Source organism: Ctenocephalides felis, unplaced genomic scaffold (genome assembly GCF_003426905.1).
Source record: "Ctenocephalides felis isolate EL2017-DRISC unplaced genomic scaffold, ASM342690v1 CF-g0.4_SCAFFOLD_01170, whole genome shotgun sequence".
Taxonomy (NCBI): Eukaryota; Metazoa; Arthropoda; class Insecta; order Siphonaptera; family Pulicidae; genus Ctenocephalides; species Ctenocephalides felis.
Window position 1 is genome coordinate 82,223,275 of NW_020537324.1, and position 21,812 is coordinate 82,245,086.

Consider the following 21,812-nt stretch of genomic DNA (forward strand, 5'->3'; position numbering starts at 1 on the left):
TATCAACGAGGAAATCGACATAGATAAACATTTTAAAGTTACATTTGTAGTACAAATCTTGATTTAATGAAGATTGCCTGAATCAGAAGAATATTTTACCCAGTTCCTCGAAAATAATAAAACAAATTAAACATTTGTGCCGTGTACTAAACGTTAGTTTATTGATTAGAAATTATTTCTATATTATTCGTAGTTTCTCTAAATTTTTGAAGTTAATAAAATGGAATATATTTTCTAGGCAAGACAAATATTACAGCTGTTCAAAGAGTGAGATTATATCGCCAGCGAAAAAGTAAAAAAAAATACAAGCAGTCAATGAATGTATGTTAATTTTAATTACATGAAGTTCTTCAAACACAATTATTACATAATGAGTGAAGTTGCAAAAACAATATTTGTTTAGGCGTTGTTTAACATAATCCACTTTGTGAACGAATATTATAGAATTTATTAATCAGCAATTACTTCATTTCTCTAATGAAGGTCCAAGTCCTAAATGCTAATTACAATGACAAACCGATCATGTTGTATTTGAAGTATGACTTTAATTACATTATTTTTTTTAAATTATACATATTTTTAATGCTATTATAAATTATTACTATATAAATGTGTATAATGGTCCACACTAATAAATGTGTGCATCTCGAGTGTTACCATATTACTAATAAACATTATTCAAAATTGTTATTTGATGTATTTATTTTTAACTAAAATGCCATCTCGTACAATAGCAAAAAAGCTTTACTTTTCTTTTTTTTATTTCTTTGATGAACTTATTTTTTTATCTTATTATATTCGATGATTCAATTTTACAATGACTGTTTTATTGACAATTATCTTTCCGTAAGTTTTTTATTATCGATTTACTTGTTATGAAACATTAAACGACCAATCACATCAACCCTATCCATATAACGTCATTGTCCAATGGCGAATCAGAATTCACGAAAGTCAGGCGTAACAAACTTTCGTTCTATTGTCAGTTTTATGTTGTAACTCCAAATCGCGCCTAAAGAAGTTCCACTTCAAAAATTGTGACAGAAGACACTTTTCGATTTGATCTTTAGTAAGGTATTAATAAAGATTATAGTAAGGATCAAATTTCTTTAAGTCAAAACCGGGACATTTATTTTTAGTTATGAAAATCCGGAACAGAAAAGAGAGGAGGTCTTTAAAATAACAAAAGCCATTTAAATTTGCAAGAGAAAAAACAGTTTTTTTATATAAATCATATTTGCGGGCTTTTAGTGAGAAGTTTATTTATATGTATACGATTATATGTAATACTTGTTTATCTACGATATTATATTAAACCTTATATTTTTCGATCTTATACTTTTCGCTTTTGAGCTTTGTATAAAATTCTATTCCACTTTCTTCATAATTAATTGAAAAAAAAAAACAATAGCACTTGTTCGTTTGTTTTCACAATTTTTGGCAATTTGTCTACAAATTTTCGATAAACCTGGGACAAATCCGGGACTAAAGATCTAAATCCGGGACAAATATAGCTTTTAAAAAATCCCGGGACACAAGGTGAAAATCCGGGACATATTTTCAATGTATCTTTATTGAAATTAGTACCTAACTTTTGCCCAGCTCTCCTTTTAACAGAAAACGTGATAGAATCGGATACGTTGGCGATCGTTAAAATCACTTTTACGACAAATGGAGAATAATAAATATAAATATAAAAGATCAATCGTAAACTGTTTCAGTGGGGTAACCGAAACTTGGGAGAAAATCGAGAGATTTCTTCAATAGAGACAAATTGTAATTGAAATGATAGAAGATTGATGTACCTATACGTACTATACACACAAATCTCTGGTTTACTATTATAATCGTCTATTCTCTCTTGAGTTGAGATGAATTTTTCTCTTATCTTATGGACCAATTCTCGGATAAGATGAATTTGTTCTGGTAATGCTCTGTTACGGATCTATCTGATAAGAGAAATATAAAAATTCATTATCTTAAAAGAGAATGAAATAGAAAGTTATGTATTTGCTATGTGATTAAGAGTTTGCTTAAAAAACCTAACTTCACGTATGTGTTATCAAGAAAAGATGCACTTATGATCAAATCGTTACTACTACTTGACGTCTGTGCGTTTTGGAGGTTAGGTTTTATGTGTAAAACGCTTGATCGCACATCAAATACATAATTTTCCATGTCATTCTTTTTTGATACTAGATTTTTATATTTCTCTTATCGAGATGTTATTGTTGATAACTACATATATTTTTATTATTTGTTTACATAATAAAATTGTTTAAAACAATTTAACGAGCCGCAATCCGTTACGCGTAATCTAATAAAAATCTGCAACGAATTAATTTTATTAACAAAATGCGTCAGCGAGAATACGAAACGTGGGAATATATTTAATAAAGTTAATTGTTAATTAGACATGTTTGTTTATTTGTTAAAGATTTGAACTATTTCAAGAATTTTTTAGACCGATAAATAAATCCTTAAGTCTTGCGTGTAAAAAAATGAGAAGTAGATATGCAACTATTTTGGCACTTTATTTTCTTGTTAAATAATTAAATCTTTAAAACTTTTAAAAACTTCTCTTTACTCAAAATGATTCAAGCAAATTCAAAGCTTTACTAGAGCCATTAAATTAAATTTAAGATCCTGATTTATCCTGATGTACAAATTCAAGAAATTTGAAGCGACCAAAATGTATTTACCACTAAATAATTTTTACCAAGGTATTTTACGAGATTTTTACATGGTACAAGATCCATACAATAAAGCCAAAACAATTACTGAATGTCCTAAGTGTGACATATTGTTATTAATTTATTTTATTTTATTCATTTATTTATTAAAATAGCAATCAAGATGCAATTTAATCTTATAAGCTTATATATTGTAACACAAACGAGAGGAATCGAAAGAAAAAAAATAATAATAGAAGAAAGAAAAAAAAGAAATAATTATCTAGAGTTTACTCCAATGATTGAAGCCTAGTGTTTTATTTAAGGGTTATTAACAATGTTAAAAAAAATTTAAAAAAATCTCATTAGAGAGGAGGACCTTCATGCAAGATTCAATATGAGCACATAAACTTATAAAAGTTAATTCTATTTCTGATTGTTGGTTTAAAATAATAATAAAAAGAGAAATTCGAAGTAAGTTAAAAACTAAGATTTTTTCTCAAAAAATGATATTTTTTTTACATCAAAACTATAAAGATATAATGATGGCCTAATATATAATATTTAATTTTGTAATTCGGCTATTATTACTACTATATATTTATATTTTGATTATTAATAGTATTGAACAACAGATTCAAATTTAAATTCGATTGATTTTTATTAATAAAAGCCACAGCAAAGCGCGGCCGGGTCTATTAGTATATATATATATATATATATATATAATTTATATTACGCATCTATTACAAAATCAAGGAAGAGACACACATATAGTTTTTTGCTAGTTATAAACAATCAGATTTCCACTCCGTCTAAATTAATAAAATAGGCCGTTATATAATATAAACATTAAATCTTTCATATAAATAGTTTATAAATTGCAATTTGCAATAAAAATTTAGTTGTTTAATTGATGTTTACACTTATGCAACTCCTTTGCGTTTTACATGTGTTTCAAATTTAAACAAATTTTAAATGACACGAATATAAACTATTTTAACTTAAAATTCGTAATGGTGCTCTCTCTCTCACACACACACATATATATATATATATATATATATATGTGTGTGTGTGTGTGTGTATATATGTATATATGTATATATGATATTTCTTTTGGCATATAAAGATCGCACAAATGCCCATCCAGTGTATTACTAGGTCAAACAAAAGTAAGCAAACGCCATACTATCCGATATTATGATATTCAGTTTCGCAGATTTCATTTCTACCAGATACAGAAAATGTATACAATTACATATATACATATATATATATATATATATATATACGATGTATAAATCATATATACATGTGTATCAGAACATTTAATTAAATTTTGCAAGTGCATAGTTTAAGCGTTTTATCGACGTTACTGCAAAAACTTGTTCTCACGTTATTCACTATGTTCTATATAGAAATATACATATATACATAAATTTATATATATATATATATATACATATATATATATTTAAATAGATCATCATTCCAAGTGCTTGGATCGATCAGAACCAATACTAAAAAATATAGAGTAAAAAGAGTATCTTATTATTTATAAGTTAATTCAATATCGACCTGAAAGATTAAATCTCGGAATTCGCGAGTGGAAAGGGTTAAAAGAGAACTTACGACCTGATCCTTGACCTGAGAAGGTAAAAGAGCAAAGAGCGCGATAACTAGTTTTTGGGGAAGACAGGTCTAGCGATTTCAAAATTTTGAAAATACATCGAAATTTCCAAAAAATTTAAATTTCAGAATTTTCAAAAAAAAAATTGCAAAATGAAAAAAAGACTTTTTGTACTTCGACAACGAATATTGTCGACTTTTTGTATTTCGACAATGAATGAATATTGGATTTCATTAAAATTTTGGTAAATATACAAAGTTTTTAACAATTTTAACTATATTCTTATTCAGATCAGTTAATTTTAACTTTGCAATTCCGTTTCATAATATTTATATAATAAAAGTAATAAGCCATCGATCACGTGATCGATTTTTAAGAATTTTTGGATCCAAAATTTTAACCAACACCATGAGTATTTTCAATACCTAGAAAAAACGTAACATTTTTGGATTTTCTTTTTTGAAAAATTTGGTTTTTTCATTCAGATTTAGGTAAAAAATAAATACCCTTGATATTTTATATACTAGACTTTTATATCCATTAATTACGTGAGGTTTTTGAGGGATGGAGGGTTCAACAAAAAATCACGTGTATTTGTTTTTTACCTGTTTTTTTAAAAAAAAATATCCAAACATTTTCAGAAAAAAATCGATGATCCCCCTCCCCGAACAAACATCTTTAGCTGTGAGAAAAAAGTGTGAAATTTTGGATTTTTTTGAAAATGTTTGAATTTGTATATGTATTGTGTATTTATTTTTTACATGATTTTTTTTAAAAAATATCCAAACATTTAAAAAAATCATGATCGATTTTTTAAGGATTTTTGATCCCTCCCCTGCCCTTGGTGATACGTGGTTATATTCAAAATTACCCACCTTCTTCATCAAACATCTTCAGTTACGAGAAAAAATGTAAAATTTTGGATTTTTTTTTGAAACTATTTGAATTTTAAAAAAATCCGGTAAAAAATAAATACACGGTGATATCTTACTATACCCCTCCCTCCCCCACGTGATGTTTGTTAAATTCCTTCTCGCCCTAAAAACCTCATATGATTAACGGACGCCCCCCAAGGGCTATTTGCACTTGAAAACATATTGCAATCTAAATTTCCAAGTGAAAACCTATGTCACTACTGCTTGATATCAGGCTGCTCGAAGCACCGGTACTTCTGATTGAAATCCCACCGTTGTAACCACTTGAAAAGGATAGACAAACAAAATAAGAAGCAATTATTCAAAAAGTTAATTACAAATCTTGGTTAACTAGAAAGAAAAATAATAAAAAGATCCGCTTGAAACATCAATTAAAGAAGTCACGATATCTGATCATCCGGCTCGAAGGACCATTTTATGGAGCGCATTCAAAAAATACTAAAGTATATTTAATTAAAACTCAATAATTGACTAATTTACGATGATTTATTAGACATGATCTATAATATTATTTTTTATACAACTTTGGTCTTTTATCTGGGGGCGAGTCTTAAAAAAAATTTAAACCAAAAATTCCTTTCCTGTGCCTGTTCCTGCCCTCACTCTCTTTCCTATACTGATACATGGATACAAAGAGGTGCTTATCAGGGACTATATAAACGCACGGATAGCGCCGCGCGAACCAGTCGACGCGACACACGCGACGTGAACGGATATAGTAATAAACAAAAATACAAATTTAAAAATAATTATTATTAAAAAAAAAAGTTTATAAGTCGGTATGGATTTGAAAATGCTGACGAAATAATTACATTGTGAGTTTGTACTGGACTTATAATAGTGATGACTTATTTGATATTTAATACTTAATATTTAATACATAAATAATTAAATTCAAATAGTTATAATTTAAGTTTAAACTAGTTGTGTATTGTCTAAAGTGTCTCAAAGAGATTTCTGTACTGTAAACAAATTGATGATGGTTATTAAATTAAAACAAAAAAGATTTTAAATAAAATAAAAAAAATTATATTTGATAGAATAATTGCTAAATAAAACTATTTGAATAATAATATTATAATAATATAAGATAATATTTTTTTCTAATATAATATAATATAAAATTTGTTGTCTTTAAGACTATTACAAAAATGCTAAATCTAATTTTATGTCCCGTACATTTAAATTGATGTTAAATTTTGTGCAATATTTATAAATTTTGCATTTTTTTGATATTCATATAGAAAACTTTTTTTTTAATTGATACAAAATAATAACTAAATTAAATTAAATTTTGTTTTAATTTGATAAAACTATTAGATTAAATTTAAACAAAATAATAAATAGATCTATATAATTTAAACAATTATTTTTTCACATTTAGAATAAATTTTAAATTTAATAAATAAATAAAATAAATTTCAAATTTTAAATAAATCCAAAAATGTTCAAGTTTTTTAATGAACTTTAAAACTTGAAGTTTTATAAATAAAATATATATGCTGAAGATGTATAAAACTTTACATAAATATAATAAATTATATACTTAATTATAACAATAATATAATAAATTATAATTTTTATAAATATAAATTAAAAAAAAGTTTTTAACTAGTTTAAATTGTAATTTTTATAACTATAAATTTTAAAAAAAAGTTTTTTTATAACTAAAAACATGTTACAATGTAACATTTTATTAATTCGAGTTTTGTATTTTCAGATAATATTAATTTAATTTTAATAGTTCTGGCTGTGTTTAATTTGTTATATTAAGTGCTAAAATATTAAGTTTGAGTGTTTCTCAAACTTTAGTGACGCTTTTTATTGTTGAAAACTTTTTAAAATTGATTTCGAAATGACAAATATGAAACAGACTGTGATTAGGTGAGTTGATAAAGAATTATTTATTTAAATAAAAGACAATTTTATTAAAAATTATTATTTTATTCTGAATTTAATATATTATATTTATATAAATATTATAAATATTACAAAATAATTATATTAATATTTTTATAAGAGTTATTAATATTATTTATTATTGGAATGTTTTTAATTATCATTATTATAGTTCTTATTAGTATTGTTATTTATAATTAATATTAATTATGAATAACAGATAGTAAAAAATATTGTAAAAATTATCACAATTTTTTGTTTTTAATTATTCAAATATTAATAAATATTTGAATAATAAGTATAAATTGATTTAAAATATTAATAATAAGTATAAATAATTATTAAAACAATTTCTTCACTAATATTTTGTATTCATTCATAACACTTGGTTTTTAATAATAATAATAAGAATGAGTAAAAAACGAACTTTATAAACTTGGACTTGCCTTCAGACAAAGCACGAATAATAAAAATTAAAATAATTGAATAATAAGAGAAAAATTTATTAATAAACTTTATAAACTAATAAGTTTTGGATAAACTCTAATGATGCTAATAAAACATGAATAATAAAATTAATAAAACTACCTACTACTACTTACTAGTCTCGGGTTCTATCTCAACCTCAGCCTGCTCGATATCAAGCAGTATGATAACAAATTTCCACTTGAGGTTATAGATCTACAATATAATTTATAAGTCTCTAGAGGGCATTGCTGCAACATATATTAAATATACATGTAGTAAAGATAGGTGGTAGACCATTGGGTTGCGCCTTTGAAAATAATTCTAGGGTAAAACCCACAATAGCATATAACACTTATTTCTAACCCCTGTTTACAAAAATAATAAACAGTATATTTATATATTATCAACACTAGTTTTACCAAATTCCGACAGGAAATAAACAAAGGTGTGATTCCATTACCCATTCAATAATTCCATTATCTATCGTTTCCGTGTAATTCTTTATCATCAGGTAACTCTCTCATTGACAGTCTCCGTCATTGTTCTATTTCGCAAGAGCTGGCAACACTGCCACACGTTTGCGATAAGTTTGTTTGATATATTTTTCGTAATAGTGTTGTTTCATTTTGTTTATAAATTATATGGTATATGGTTTATTGTTTATTAATTGTGTATTTATGTTTTTTTGTTCATAACGGAGATTGCTCGCGAGTTTTTGGGACCATTGTTTTTATTAAACAGTTTTTAGAACGCACAATGATAATAGACACATATATATGTATATAATTAAATATATAATTTTTTGAACTTAAAAAAAATAATTTAATTTTCTATATACAGTTATTTCGATATTTGTGGAAAAATTTAATAAAAAACTTCAAAATATTAAGTATAAAATAACTAAATGTATAAAAAAAATAATAAACTTCTATACGTTTCAAGTACCAATATAACTTTAATGAATAAAACTATTATCATTTTTGGAGTTTTATCTTAACAATTTTCATGATTGTCTTTGGATTCACTATTTGTTACGTTTTAAAGTTTCATGTTGCAAATTTATTAATTTTTAAAATTTAATATTTGTTATTGAAATGGAAAAGCTCTTTAATTTTTCTTAAGGCGCCTTCGACCATATACTACTAGTTCAATTTAACAAATCGTAAATCTTTTCTGTTCTATATATGAGAATAGTACAATCACTTCATGCCAAGGTGATGTGAACAAGAATCATTGTATATATACATATATATATATATATATATATATATATATATATATATATATATATGTATATGTATAGTTAGATAGATAGAAAAAGATTTATAATGATAAAGTTATGCAACAATATACACAAATAGATGAAGGCGATGGATTAATTATTGAATGAATAAAGTTGATTGACACTTTAATGATAAAGCTAATGATTTGCAACACTAACAAGCTTAATAACAACAAGAATAACTTAATTTTAGTCATAAACCTTAACTTTAGTAATTTTGCATGATTTATAATGCTGGAAAATCTTTCCTAAAGACATATTTTAAATTTTTAATATATGATTTACATATTTTTCATCAATTATTGTCGTTAATTGGAATCGAACTTGTATTATTTTATATAAAATTATCTTTATTTTATTTATTACTTCTTAATTAAAATTTTACTGACAACAAAGTGGTGCTTGTCAGGATGTCTTGTATTTTACACAAATAATATTTTTTTAATCTAACAATAAAGCATCTTATGTAGAAATGAATTGTGGATAAATATTATTTTTAAGTGGGCGCCATATTGGTTATCAATATTGGTTTGCCAATATTGGTTTGCCAATATTGGTTGCCAATATTGGTTGCCAATATTGGTAAATATTGTTTAGCCCATATTCAGTAATATTAGTACACTCACATTCAAAAATTAAAAAATATTATGTAAAAAGTATTTAACTCTTTAATAATATAATAATTATTATTTTCAATAAATATATACATTTTTAAATCGCTCGTATATTGATTCTTAATTATATTCCTTATATATGTATATATAATATGCATACACCACTATTTTCATTATATAGTTATGATGCAACTACAAATTATTTTTTAAACCAGAACTTTCATTCTACATCATTACATAATAATCTTTGATCCCATAGATAATATTTATTATTATGCACGCTCTATGAAAAAAATCATTGCATAAATCAATTCTTTTCGCAAATGGAGTAGAAAATAATGTGTCTGTTACAAATCGAATCGTCCATGCGAACAACAACTATAATAATAGTAATAGTAACAATAATAATAATTGTAATAATAATAATAGTGTGTATTGGTAGAATAGTTTTGTTAGAAATCGTTCTGAATTTTTCTAAAGTGGGTTAGAAGGCGCGCCCGCGCGAATGTTCGATGATATTTGCTAACCTTTATGGCAAATATAGATGATTTGCGAAAAACAGTGACGGATTTTGCAAAATTGGTAATAGATATGGTAATAAATTATTCTTCTCTTTATTGAATTACAATCTGTCTTTACAAAAAAGAAGACATTCAGTAATTTTGATGATATATGGTAATAAATAATGTTATGCTGGTTGATTTTGCAAGGAAATAAAATTTATAACACGTATTCTCAAGAAAACTTTTAATAGTAATCATGAGTACGTATTGCGCGCTTTTTATTTTTCAAAATTTTATTAACTTCCCGAAGGTGAAGTTTATGTTTTCATCAAAAAATTTGATTTGCTAATTTTATGTTTTCTCGACGTTTCAAGCCATTCTGAATCGAATGAGACCGAATTTGGAAAAAGTATGTGTGAGTAGATTTTTGACCTCTCGTCGACGTTTTCTCAAAAACGGCTGGATTGATTTCAAAAATTTAAAAGCCATTCGATGTATCTCGATGAGGACTATCGTTTGTGCGACGATCTGCCAAGTCGTTTCTTTGTAATTTGAAAAAAAGTGTTGAACTTTTCGTCCACATTTAAGCTCATACTACCGAATCGATTTTAAAAAATCAAAAACTGTTCGAAAGATATTAGTTGGGAATGATACTGATCAGATTTATGTGAAAATCTACCGAGCCGTTTTCTTGTAAATAACTGTTGAAAAACAAATTTAAGCCGATTTTCATGGAACTTTTTTTGGCGATATATATCATGGTCTTATAGATCTTACTGAAATATTGCGATCTTTAGTTTAATTTTAAAGTAGTTTAATTTTAAAAATTCATCAAAGTTTGAGAAAATGACTAGTTTTTTTGACGTTTGTTAAAATTAAAATTAGACGATTTACTTGGTAGAACGATAGAGTCCTTCGTCTTAATGAACATACTAAACCATTAAAGTCCTATAGAAACTCATTCAATTAAAAAAATGTTGATTTTCGAACATTTGCTTTTAGAAAATACTCCGAGTTAACGTGTTCGTTCGTTTTCAATTATGTGTAATAAATCCACTCGGAATACTTTTAGTCACCCATAAACTAATTTATTTTTTATTGATTTAAATAGATTATTTACACATATCGGGAAGCTCATGTAACTTGCCTTAAGGCAAAATACCAATACCAACTAGTTAAAATTTTGTAATCAGACCACTTATCATAGGCCTATAATATTTTAAGGTGTTTTTTTGACTATCAACTCTATTCATGCCAAGTTTCATGAAAATCCCTGAAGAGTAAAAATTAGGTTTTCTTTGTAAGATTAATATAATAAGGCCTTAATTGTTCAAGAATTTTAAATGTATTTTTATATCTATAAGATAAAACTATTAATCGCAATATTTTGTTGTACATTTAAATTAGGCACTTATCAACATTCCAGTAAAGCTCTTAAAAACTTTGGAAATAAATATTTGCCCTAAAATAATCTGACATTTTAAAAGGTATAAGAGATAAATGACATCCTGCAAGAGAAACTATTTAAAAATTCCACTACTTTCATATATATATACATATATATATATATATATATATATATATATATTTATAGATAACTAATGCATTTTGTTTGCAACATATTTCAGAAATAAATAACTTAAAAAAGTCTAAAAGTTTCATAATGGCTACGCGAAGTGACTTGTCGTGTTTTCCAAAGTTTTGTTCATAAAGAATTTACTATTTGTTTTGAATTTATCCACGTGCACTTAAAACTACTACTGATTTAGTAAACTTTGGACAAAGTTGCCTAAGTCGTATCCTGCCGACCATATTAATAATTATATTGACATCCTATGGCAAAGTAAAAATTTTGGTAAATTTCTTAATTATTAATTTTTTTAAACAAAAATAAATTTAATTGCACTAAATTTTATAGGTTTCTTTTCTAACGAGTAAACCGCTCTAGATGTTTTGAATTGTTAATAAAAAGTCATATGCCGATTAAATTACCCAGGGCAGGAGGCCACGACGTCAATTTTCCTCTTTCTCAATATTTTTAGTCATCTTTTACCAGGTGTATAACGTTCAGTTTTATTCAATTCAAAAAAATAAGATGTCATCAAATGAGGAAATATCTAATAAGTCGTTTAGTTTTAATTCTCTAAATTGTTCTATTAACTACGATGACAGTTGGCGGAACTAAAAGTAAAAACACAATTAAAATAATTGTCTTTGATAAGAATCGACACACGAATGTGACACGATTTCAGAAATATTAAGAAAAATAGTTGGTGAATAAATAAATATGTAGGGGTATTCTTGAATAATTTTGCTATCTTATTTTACTATAAGCCGTTATAATTAGCTTCGTTTGCACTTTTATTTTCATAACAAGAAAATTAAGTGGACAACATAATTTAAATGCACCCGAACTGACTTCTTCCAAAAATTATCCAAATTGTCCAAAAATGCGCATAATAATCTGTTGGAATACAATTTGTGTAAAATACAATGCAATATCTACACTTGATAAGCTAACTCAAGATATAAATCCGTGACCATGTTTAGAATATTTTGTCTAGTAATTCCTAGATCCAGAATCGATTGGGCTGGCTTGGTATCAAGCAGTATGATATCAAGTAGATTTTTACTTGAGCTAATAGATATGAAATATGATCTCAATTGAAAATAGCCTTGCTTATGGGATAATTAGTTCTGAGTAGTTCTTGTTGGCTGTCGAATAAAAAAATATAGATTCGATATGAAATAAAGTTTGGAAAAATTCTGTTAATATAAATATTATATATACATATATGTATGTATATGTATATTTGTGTATATATTTGTACTTTGTCGCCGTAATGATCTCGGGGACACCTTTCTCTACGATTAGCGGCTTTTAGAAACCAGTTGGGAGAAATTTCTAATTTATGTTCCGATTCCTATAGTTGCTCAATCGGATATAAATAAACATAAACACAAATATACACACATGCATATATATATATATATATATAATATATATATAAAGTTTAAACAAATAAACCAAATTAATACTTTACAAAATTTTACTGCCTATGGTTAAGAAGAACCTTAACCTTGTGGCGGACTTAGCTCAGAGGTAGCATGTCCGACTCACATGCCGGAGATCGTTGGTTCGATCCCTGGCGCTTCCAAATATAAAATATCAAAAATGTATAAGAATTTCAATTGTAAGATGTATGTAAAAAAAATGGTTGATGTATTAGAATGTATAGAAATTGAATTAGAATTGAAAAAAAAAAAAAAAAAAATGAAATAGTAAAAAGAAGTAAAGAAGATAAAAAGGGAAGAATGAAGATAAGTTGAACTGTGAAGAAGAATAGGGTTTAAGTGAAGAAGATAAGTTGAAAGAAAGTATGTAATATAAGAAGATAGAATCTAAATTGAATATGATATAAAAATATTAGTGTAGAATGTAAATAAATGTTGTAGGTGGCTAAATGCTCAGAGTAAGCGAAGCCAAATAAAAAAAAAAAAAAAAAAAAAAAAAAAAAAAAAAAAAAAAACCTTAACCATTTTATATACAGCTGTCACTCTTTATTATTGTTTCATATTATTACATATAATAAAATTGCATGAGGAATATTTATTTCAAAAATATATAAATGTTATTTTTTGGAATTCAATTCAAATTCACATTACATTTTTACTATGTTTTTTTACCCGTGGGTATAGTATTCATCATTGGATATGATTTTGCAAAGAATAATTAATTTTGAATGAATATAAAAATAAGTTCATAATTGTGTGACAAAAAAAGAGGAAAGAAAAATTATTGTTTGGAAATTAACGATATACCTGTATTATTTGCAACATGCAGTACAGTGAAAAAGTCATAAAACCAGATATAATAATTCTTAATTTTTCATTATTAGCTTTGATATTAAAATTTTTAAAAATTAATTAAAGTAAAAAAAGTAAATAAAATAAAGTAAAGCGTTTTCTATTCGTATAAAAATATATGAATGAATTAATTAATAAAAAATTAAATAAGTGATAAATTAATATATAATAAAAATAAAGATATGAATCAGCAGTTGAATTAATACATGATTGTTATGAATAAATTGATAAATGTATAAAGAAATAATTGAATTAATATAAAAAAAAAATATTATAAAAAATGCAATCATTTAAGAAATTGATTAATAAGATGAATTAATAAATACAAATATTTTATATTTATTATTTTACGTCCTATTTATCAAGTTCACAATTTCAATTTTTAGTATGTAAGGATCTATATATGTATATGTATGTATAATTACAATTTTTTTTAAATTTTGCAATTTCCTATCGAACTTTCGCAAAAATGGCATTCGTCCTTGTTGTCATTGTTGTGTAATTAGAAAATTTGAATGGATAATAATTATTTAATAATTATTAGAAATCTGTGTTGATGTTGATGTCGTGGTCATTAATGTGGTTAATTGTAATTAATGACATTGTTTGATTAAATTGTCACCGCAGGATATATATATATATATATATATATATATATATATATATATAATAAACATATATTCAATTTAAATTAATTTTCATTCTCTATTTATACGTTTCGACACTTGATATGTGTCATCATTCAGTAAATCAAACCAGACAAAAAAGCAAATCATAAAATTTGTAAAAAAATATTAAAAAAGACAAATTTCAACTATAAGCGCCCTTTAGTTCCAAAAAATATTTATTGCAAAAATTATTAAGTGACATTGATTATTAAGTATTAGTGAATGTTTAATTTAAAAAAATGGCTTCAGTAAATAAAAAATTCGTATGAAAGGGTCATTCCATGTTTATTAGAAATAAATAATAATAATATATATATATATATATATATATATATTTATTCATATATATTAGGTTGTCAAATATCTCCCTTCCGCTTTTTTCTATTGGTTTATAATACAAAAAGGCGGAAGGGAGATATTTGACAACCTTATATATATATATATATATATGTATATATATATATATATATGTATATATATAACATATACAATGTATGCATAAACCGTAAATTTTATTAACATATTCGATAATTATGATAATATAAATTAATGTTATGATGGCATAATAAAAAGATGCGGCCAAGAACCCACGGGCGGCCCGAGATCAATATGCTAATTTCTAATATCATTGATGGACAAATAATTATTTTTATATACATATAAGCTCCACTTTTCAATAAACTTATTATTAGATTTTTCTTATTTTATCTTACTACTTTATTATAGTAAAATGAAAGAAAAACACAATTTATTAAGCAAATTTAAGTTACATATTTTTGCCACGTATCTTTAAAAAAAAATCTCATGGATTAGATTAATTATATCATTTCTATAACGGATCAAATTACACCTAGTTCTTTAATATTGTGTATATATTTCAATTATTTATATAATAACGTTCAATTATTTTATTAATTCATAAAAATATTTTATAACTTAATCGTAAGAGATTTGGCCTTGCAACCACTATGTTCATGGTTCATTTTCTTTCTTGGGAAGTCTGATAACAAGCAGCAGTAATTTTGGGTTTTAACTCAAAAATTTAGATCTAAAGGGGCGTCGGTCAATTTTTAATTGATCAGGATTTCATGGGAATACTTAAAATTATGCCCCCTTTCTCATCACTTGCATTTTTAGTACCTAGAGCAATTTTTTTTTTTATTCAACAATATATTTACAACTGTCCTACATAGACATTAAGTAAATCTTTTGGCAATTATATGTAAAAATGACATCGATATATAAATAGTGACAAATACACAGTTGCATTTTTCCTTTAAAAGAAGTAATATAATGTGACACGAGTAATTACAATCTAATTAAATCACGAAATATTTTTCTTTTGAGTCTTCGTGTTGTGTTTGTACCTAGTTAGTACCTAGAGAAAATGAAGATTTTTTTTGAAAATTTTGGATTTTTTGAATTCAGGTAAAAAATGATACCATACTAGACTCTTATCAACCATGTGATATTTTGTGATTTTTTTGTGAAACTCCTCTCCCCTTTTAAGTCACACATAAAAAATGATCAGCTTTTAAATATGATATATTATAATTATAAATAAATGTATTAGCAAGGTAAATTATTAGGTTGCCTTTTATAATATCGTTAGTACAATATAACTTAATAACAACTCCAAGTCAGTTATGATTTCTAAAAAAATGTTTCATAGATATTTTTGTCGATGTTGGAAATCTCTGTTTCGAGAGGAGCAGCAATTTCAAAATATGCAAATTTCGTTTCATGAATAAAAAAATGATAGAACAACAAGAAAACACTTAATAACAGTACTGTTATATTTTGTTATTGCTTGCTTTGAATATTGTAGAAGAATTTTTATTTATTTCTTTGTGAATACATTACTTATGTATACTACAAAAATATTTTCGACGAAAATCTTTGAAGAGAAATAACTTATAGGGTGACCAGAAAGAAATACCGTTACTACTATTATATTTTATCTTATGCTATGAAATTTCAATGTTCAAGATTGTGATATTACTTAACTATGTTGTTTTTATAAATGGCAACTCAAATGGTTGTCCCTTAATGAATTTTCATATTGAAGCAACATTGCCCAGAGAACAAATCACTTACAATCTCTTCCTAAGTAAAAATCGGTATCATTACTGCTTGATATCAGGCTGCCCAAGGGATGATATAAGACTCATAATTCAAATCCCAGTTGAGAGCCTAATTTGGGATATTTATGTAGAAAATATAATTTTCTTTGTTCAAAATGTATTTATTGGCATTTTATTTATGTTGATATAAGGAGAGAAATATTCAACAGGGTGATCGAAAAGTAATACCATTATTATTATATATCTTCAGCTATGGTATTTCAATTTTTAAGGCTGTTCTGATGATTTGATTTTATTTTCTAATTATGGAGATGGCCAAATGTTTTTCTTTTGATGAATTTTCATATTGATGCAGAAATGCCCAGAGAACAAATCACTTACAATCTCTTCCTAAATAAAAACCGATGTTATTTTCTGCTTGAAATCAGGCTGCCCAAGGGAGGATATAAGACTCATAATTCAAATCCCAGTTGAGAGCCTAATTTGGGATATTTATGTAGAAAATATAACTTTCTTTGTTCAAAATGTATTTATTGGCATTTTATTTATGTTGACATAAGGAGAGAAATATTTAACAGGATGACCAGAAATAATATCGTTATTATTATATATCTTCAGCTATGGTATTTCAATTTTCAAGGCTGTTCTGATGATTTGATTTTATTTTCTAATTATGGAGATGGCAACCCAAATGTTTGTCCTTTGATGAATTTTCATATTGATGCAGAAATGTCCAGAGAACAAATCACTTACAATCTCTTCCTAAATAAAAACCGATATCATTACTGCTTGACATCAGACTGACCAAAGAGGGTATAGAACCCTTAGGATTCAAATCCCATAGCTCTAACCATTACTAATTTGGTATATTTTTGTAGAAAATATATTTTCTTTAATTTAAAATGTGTATCTATTATAATTTTATTTATGTCGACATAAAGAGAGGCGTCCTTCTTGTCCGTGCAAATAATTAATTTCTTCTTACTGTTGCAATCAATTTAAATCGCATCCATTTCAATGATTTCCATTTGCACAAACGAGCAATGACAATCGAACCAATCGATCGTTATTCATCATATTCATTACATTCATTATTCAACTGTTGCGATTAATTTGAATAACAACAAAGTCATAAATTTGAATTTTCGCGCGGCCATCAATACTGATTTTGCTGCTGCTCGTCCGATGTAATTTTTAATACATTTCTTAGTCTTAAGTTTTTTTTTATAAATTAAAGTATTATAAGACAAGATAAAAGTTATCTTGAGGTCTATTTTTGGGTTCATCTAAAAGGGGTCAGAGGGCGTTACGACAAGAGCATTATTGGGATATGGTCAGATGTGACGTTAATTCAGACGACTTTTGTTTATGGCGAATTATTTTTATGTAGAAGATCTTGCGCGGATTCAATGCGCAAATATTCATTCTTTATATTTTTATATAAAAAACTAGCTGACCCGGCAAACGTTGTTTTGCTAAGTAAGTTATTTTATAAATAATTTCTAGAGTATCTAAAAAATTAATACTTTTTGTGTAAGGATGTGTTGTTTGAATTGCTATATACAATGAGGTATTATAGAAACAATAAACCCCATTAGTTTGTATATATTTTATTAATACAACCAAACTGAAAGTTTTATACACTTTCTATAGAAAACATGGCATAATTCAATCCAAGTCTTTGTTGGTCTTTCGACTTATATAGTCATTACAAATTCCATTTAATCGATTAATGAATGCGTTTCAAATTTTTTGAAAATTATATAGATATATAATTTTTTAAAGGCAAAACCAGTCCTAAGATTTTGTAATTTTTCTGAAATTATTGTAAATTGTCTGAAATCGTTGCAAATTATTTCGGGATGTTGCAAACTGTTAAGAAATCGTTGTAAATTTACTGAAAATGTTATATTTTGTCTGAAACTTTGGAAATTGTTTGAATGTGTTGTAAATTATTTAAAATCGTTGTAAGTTATTCGAAATCGTTGTAAATTGTATGTAAATTTTAAAAATTGTCCGAAAACGTTTTAAATTATATTTTGCCTGAAAGTTTGGAAATTGTTCGGATGTGTTGTAACATTTTTGAAGTCCTTGTAAATTGTTCGAAAATATTGTAAGTTATTCAAAAATCTGGCAAATTATATGAAATTGTTGTCAATTGTCTGAACATTTTGCAAATCGGTTAAAAATGTTTTAAATTATCTGAAAAAGCAGCAGATTGTCTGAAAATGTTGCAGATTGTCTGAAAATGTTGCAAATGGTAAGTAAGATGTTTAGATAGTCCAAAATAGTTGTTAATTATCTAAGAATGGTGTAAAACATCTGAAATTATTGTAAGTTGTCTGAAAATTTCGTCCAAAAATGTTGTAAATTATCTGAAAAACCAGCAGATTTTCTGAAAATGTTGCAGATTGTCTGAAATTGTCTAAGAATGGTGTAAATCATTTGAAAATATTGTGATTTGTCTGAAAATATTGTAAATTGTCCGAAAATGTTGTATATTACCAAAAAAATTGTAAATTGCCCCAAAAATTGTAAGTTGCCTGACAATGTTGTAAGTTATCTCTAGATGTTATAAATAGACCGTAAGTGTTTGAAATCGTCCAAAAAGATCATAATTTGTCTGAATATGTTGTAGATTGTCCGAAATCGTAGTAAATTATTCAAAAATGTTGTAAAATACCCGAAAATGTTTAAAATTTAAATTTAATCCCTAAATGTTTCAAATTGTTCATAAATGCTACAAATTGTCGTAAAATATTGTAAATTGACAGAAAATGTTACAAAAATTCTGCAAATATTGTTTGATATCATTTTTTTTAATACTAGTTTATTTGAAATTGACATAAGATAAATGTCGAAACGTTCGAGAAAATTAAAGACTTTGCTCAGTATTTTCATATTTTATTTGATGTATTTTCTTGGAGAATTTTTACATATATATTATTTCAAAAATTTAAATAGAAAATCAACTAATAAGCCAATCAGCAACGTGCTTTTAAGATGTTGTAAATATCTTGTAAATCTTGTAAAAAAAATTATATGTCTTTATTTACCACAATCACATTTTAAATTCGCACTACTAAAAATAGTATTTTTTGCGCATTTTGTCAAATTAAATTCTATTCTATTCAGGTCAAACGTGCCGAATATATAAATTATTCTCTATTCATTTATTCCTCTATTTATTTATACTCTATTGTATGTAAATTCCTCAAGTCTTTCTTCATTTGCAGTTTGTAATTGTAAATCCCCAAATTGTTTCAAAATGGACATTATATATGTTGTGACACATGATGTGCTTGTTTGTTAATAAATTGTTATTATTAGTAACAATTTAAAATGCTATTTTTAACTCGATAATGGAATAATTATGAACCGTTTAATTTGCCAAGGAAAGGACGCTTGGAATTGTCACCATGATAATATCAATTAAAGTTGTTATTAAAAGAATGAAATTATTTAAATAATTATAATGTCTGTCTGTCTGTCACATGATTTTCTTATGAGATGGAAGAAATAGAGTGCTGAAAAGTTATATTTATGATTATTCTATATATTCTAGTTTAACCTTACCCCAAGCAGATTTATTTAGTTCAAAGTGCAAAAATCCAAAATTTGTTATTATGACACAAATTATGTCAAAATAATTTGTTATCACGAGTAAACATGCATAATAAAAAGCGAAAATATCAAAATTATATCGTTAATTAGGAGCAACAAATTAGTATCGGCATCATCGTATTTGTTTTGTTAAATTAACATAATTTTAAAGTGTACTTAACCACGAGACTACTTTGCAACCTTAAGGTTAAATTAAAAATCAATTGAGTTTTTTTGAACTTGAAATTATATTTTGCACACTTGAAAAATACAGGCATGTGTAAAGATAATAAAACTAGTGGTGTATGGCATTGTGTCTTAAGGCAAATTGGTGGAACTTTCCGTATCAAAAATTAAAATATTGGAACAACCTTTAATTTTTTTTTTTAAACTTTGAAAAAAATGAGATCTTTGAGAACTTTAAAAATTTTTTAAAAAAATTGACAGTGCCCCCTAGTCACTTATTGTAGACGTTTCTATCTTTATTAAGACATTTTGTCCTTCACGGTCATGAAATTGGTGTTAGGATAAAACACAAGGCATTTCAGAAGTGTCATTTCAAATTGCTAGGCCCAATTAATCACGTGGTAAGGATTTTTGGACCTCCTTTGTCTTGGTGATACATGGTGATATTTAAAATTAACCCCCCTTTCCCCCAAACATTACGAGTATTTTTAGTTACGAGAAAAAATTGTAAAATATCTGATTTTTTTTTGACAATGTTCGGATTTTTTTTAATTAATTTGAGTAAATAAGCTACACGTGATATCTTTCAATACCCCTCCCACCTTCAAGTGATATTTCGTGATTTTTTGCCAACCTCCCTCTTCCCCTAAAAACCTATCGTGATTAATTGACGCCCCCAAGGAGCAAGGGTTTCCAGTGAAATAGTGGTTAGAGCTATGGGCTTTCTTACCAGAAAGTTTCAGCCTGATATCAAGCAGGAGTAACCTCGGTCTCCCATTGGAAATACAGATAGAAATATGTTTCCAAGTTAAAATAGTTCTTGTGAGACATTTCTGCATCAATAAGAAATGCGTCAACATTGGAGTGAATTTTGATAATATAATATATATAATATGGATAAGGTAGGGCCACTTTTTGGATTGCCGTCTAGTTATATATTAATTTTTTACGTTAAGAAATTATTGGTCAAATTTTGCGGTTTGGTTTCTCCTGGTTTGACTTACCTTCGAATGACGACACATATCAAAATTTGAAACTTACAAATATAAGTACAAAAATAATTTACCATTTTGAATCCAACTAATTGCCTGTTTGTCATATGTTTATATATATATATATATATATATATATATATATATCTTTATGTTGCTTTTAATGGTATTTTTATCAGTGAACTACATTCATAAACATATGTAGATTATGTGCCTTGTAGGTGCATAAATATATATTTATGTGTGTACATTTCATTATCTATAAATAACATTGTGCGTATAAATAATTATGTTTTGCACATAATTAGTAATTACGCGTTTGCACTAATTGCCTTAGCATTGACCCGACCAACATGGTATATTATATACATATGTATATATATATATATATATATATATATATATA

General features: G+C 26.0%; 2 protein-coding genes across 2 annotated transcripts in view; one reads left to right on the forward strand and one right to left on the reverse strand.

Annotated features, from left to right (window-relative positions):
• The window catches only part of LOC113365698 (signal-induced proliferation-associated 1-like protein 1), a 123,286-nt gene that overhangs the window by 64,664 nt on the left and 36,810 nt on the right, over positions 1–21,812 (reverse strand).
• Positions 6,996–21,812, forward strand: part of LOC113367783 (neprilysin-2-like) — a 31,705-nt gene continuing 16,888 nt past the window's right edge. Inside the window, exon 1 of the mRNA XM_026609363.1 lies at positions 6,996–7,124. Coding sequence (XP_026465148.1) covers positions 7,096–7,124 — 29 coding nt within the window. The 5' untranslated portion in view covers positions 6,996–7,095. The remainder of the gene's footprint in view (positions 7,125–21,812) is intronic.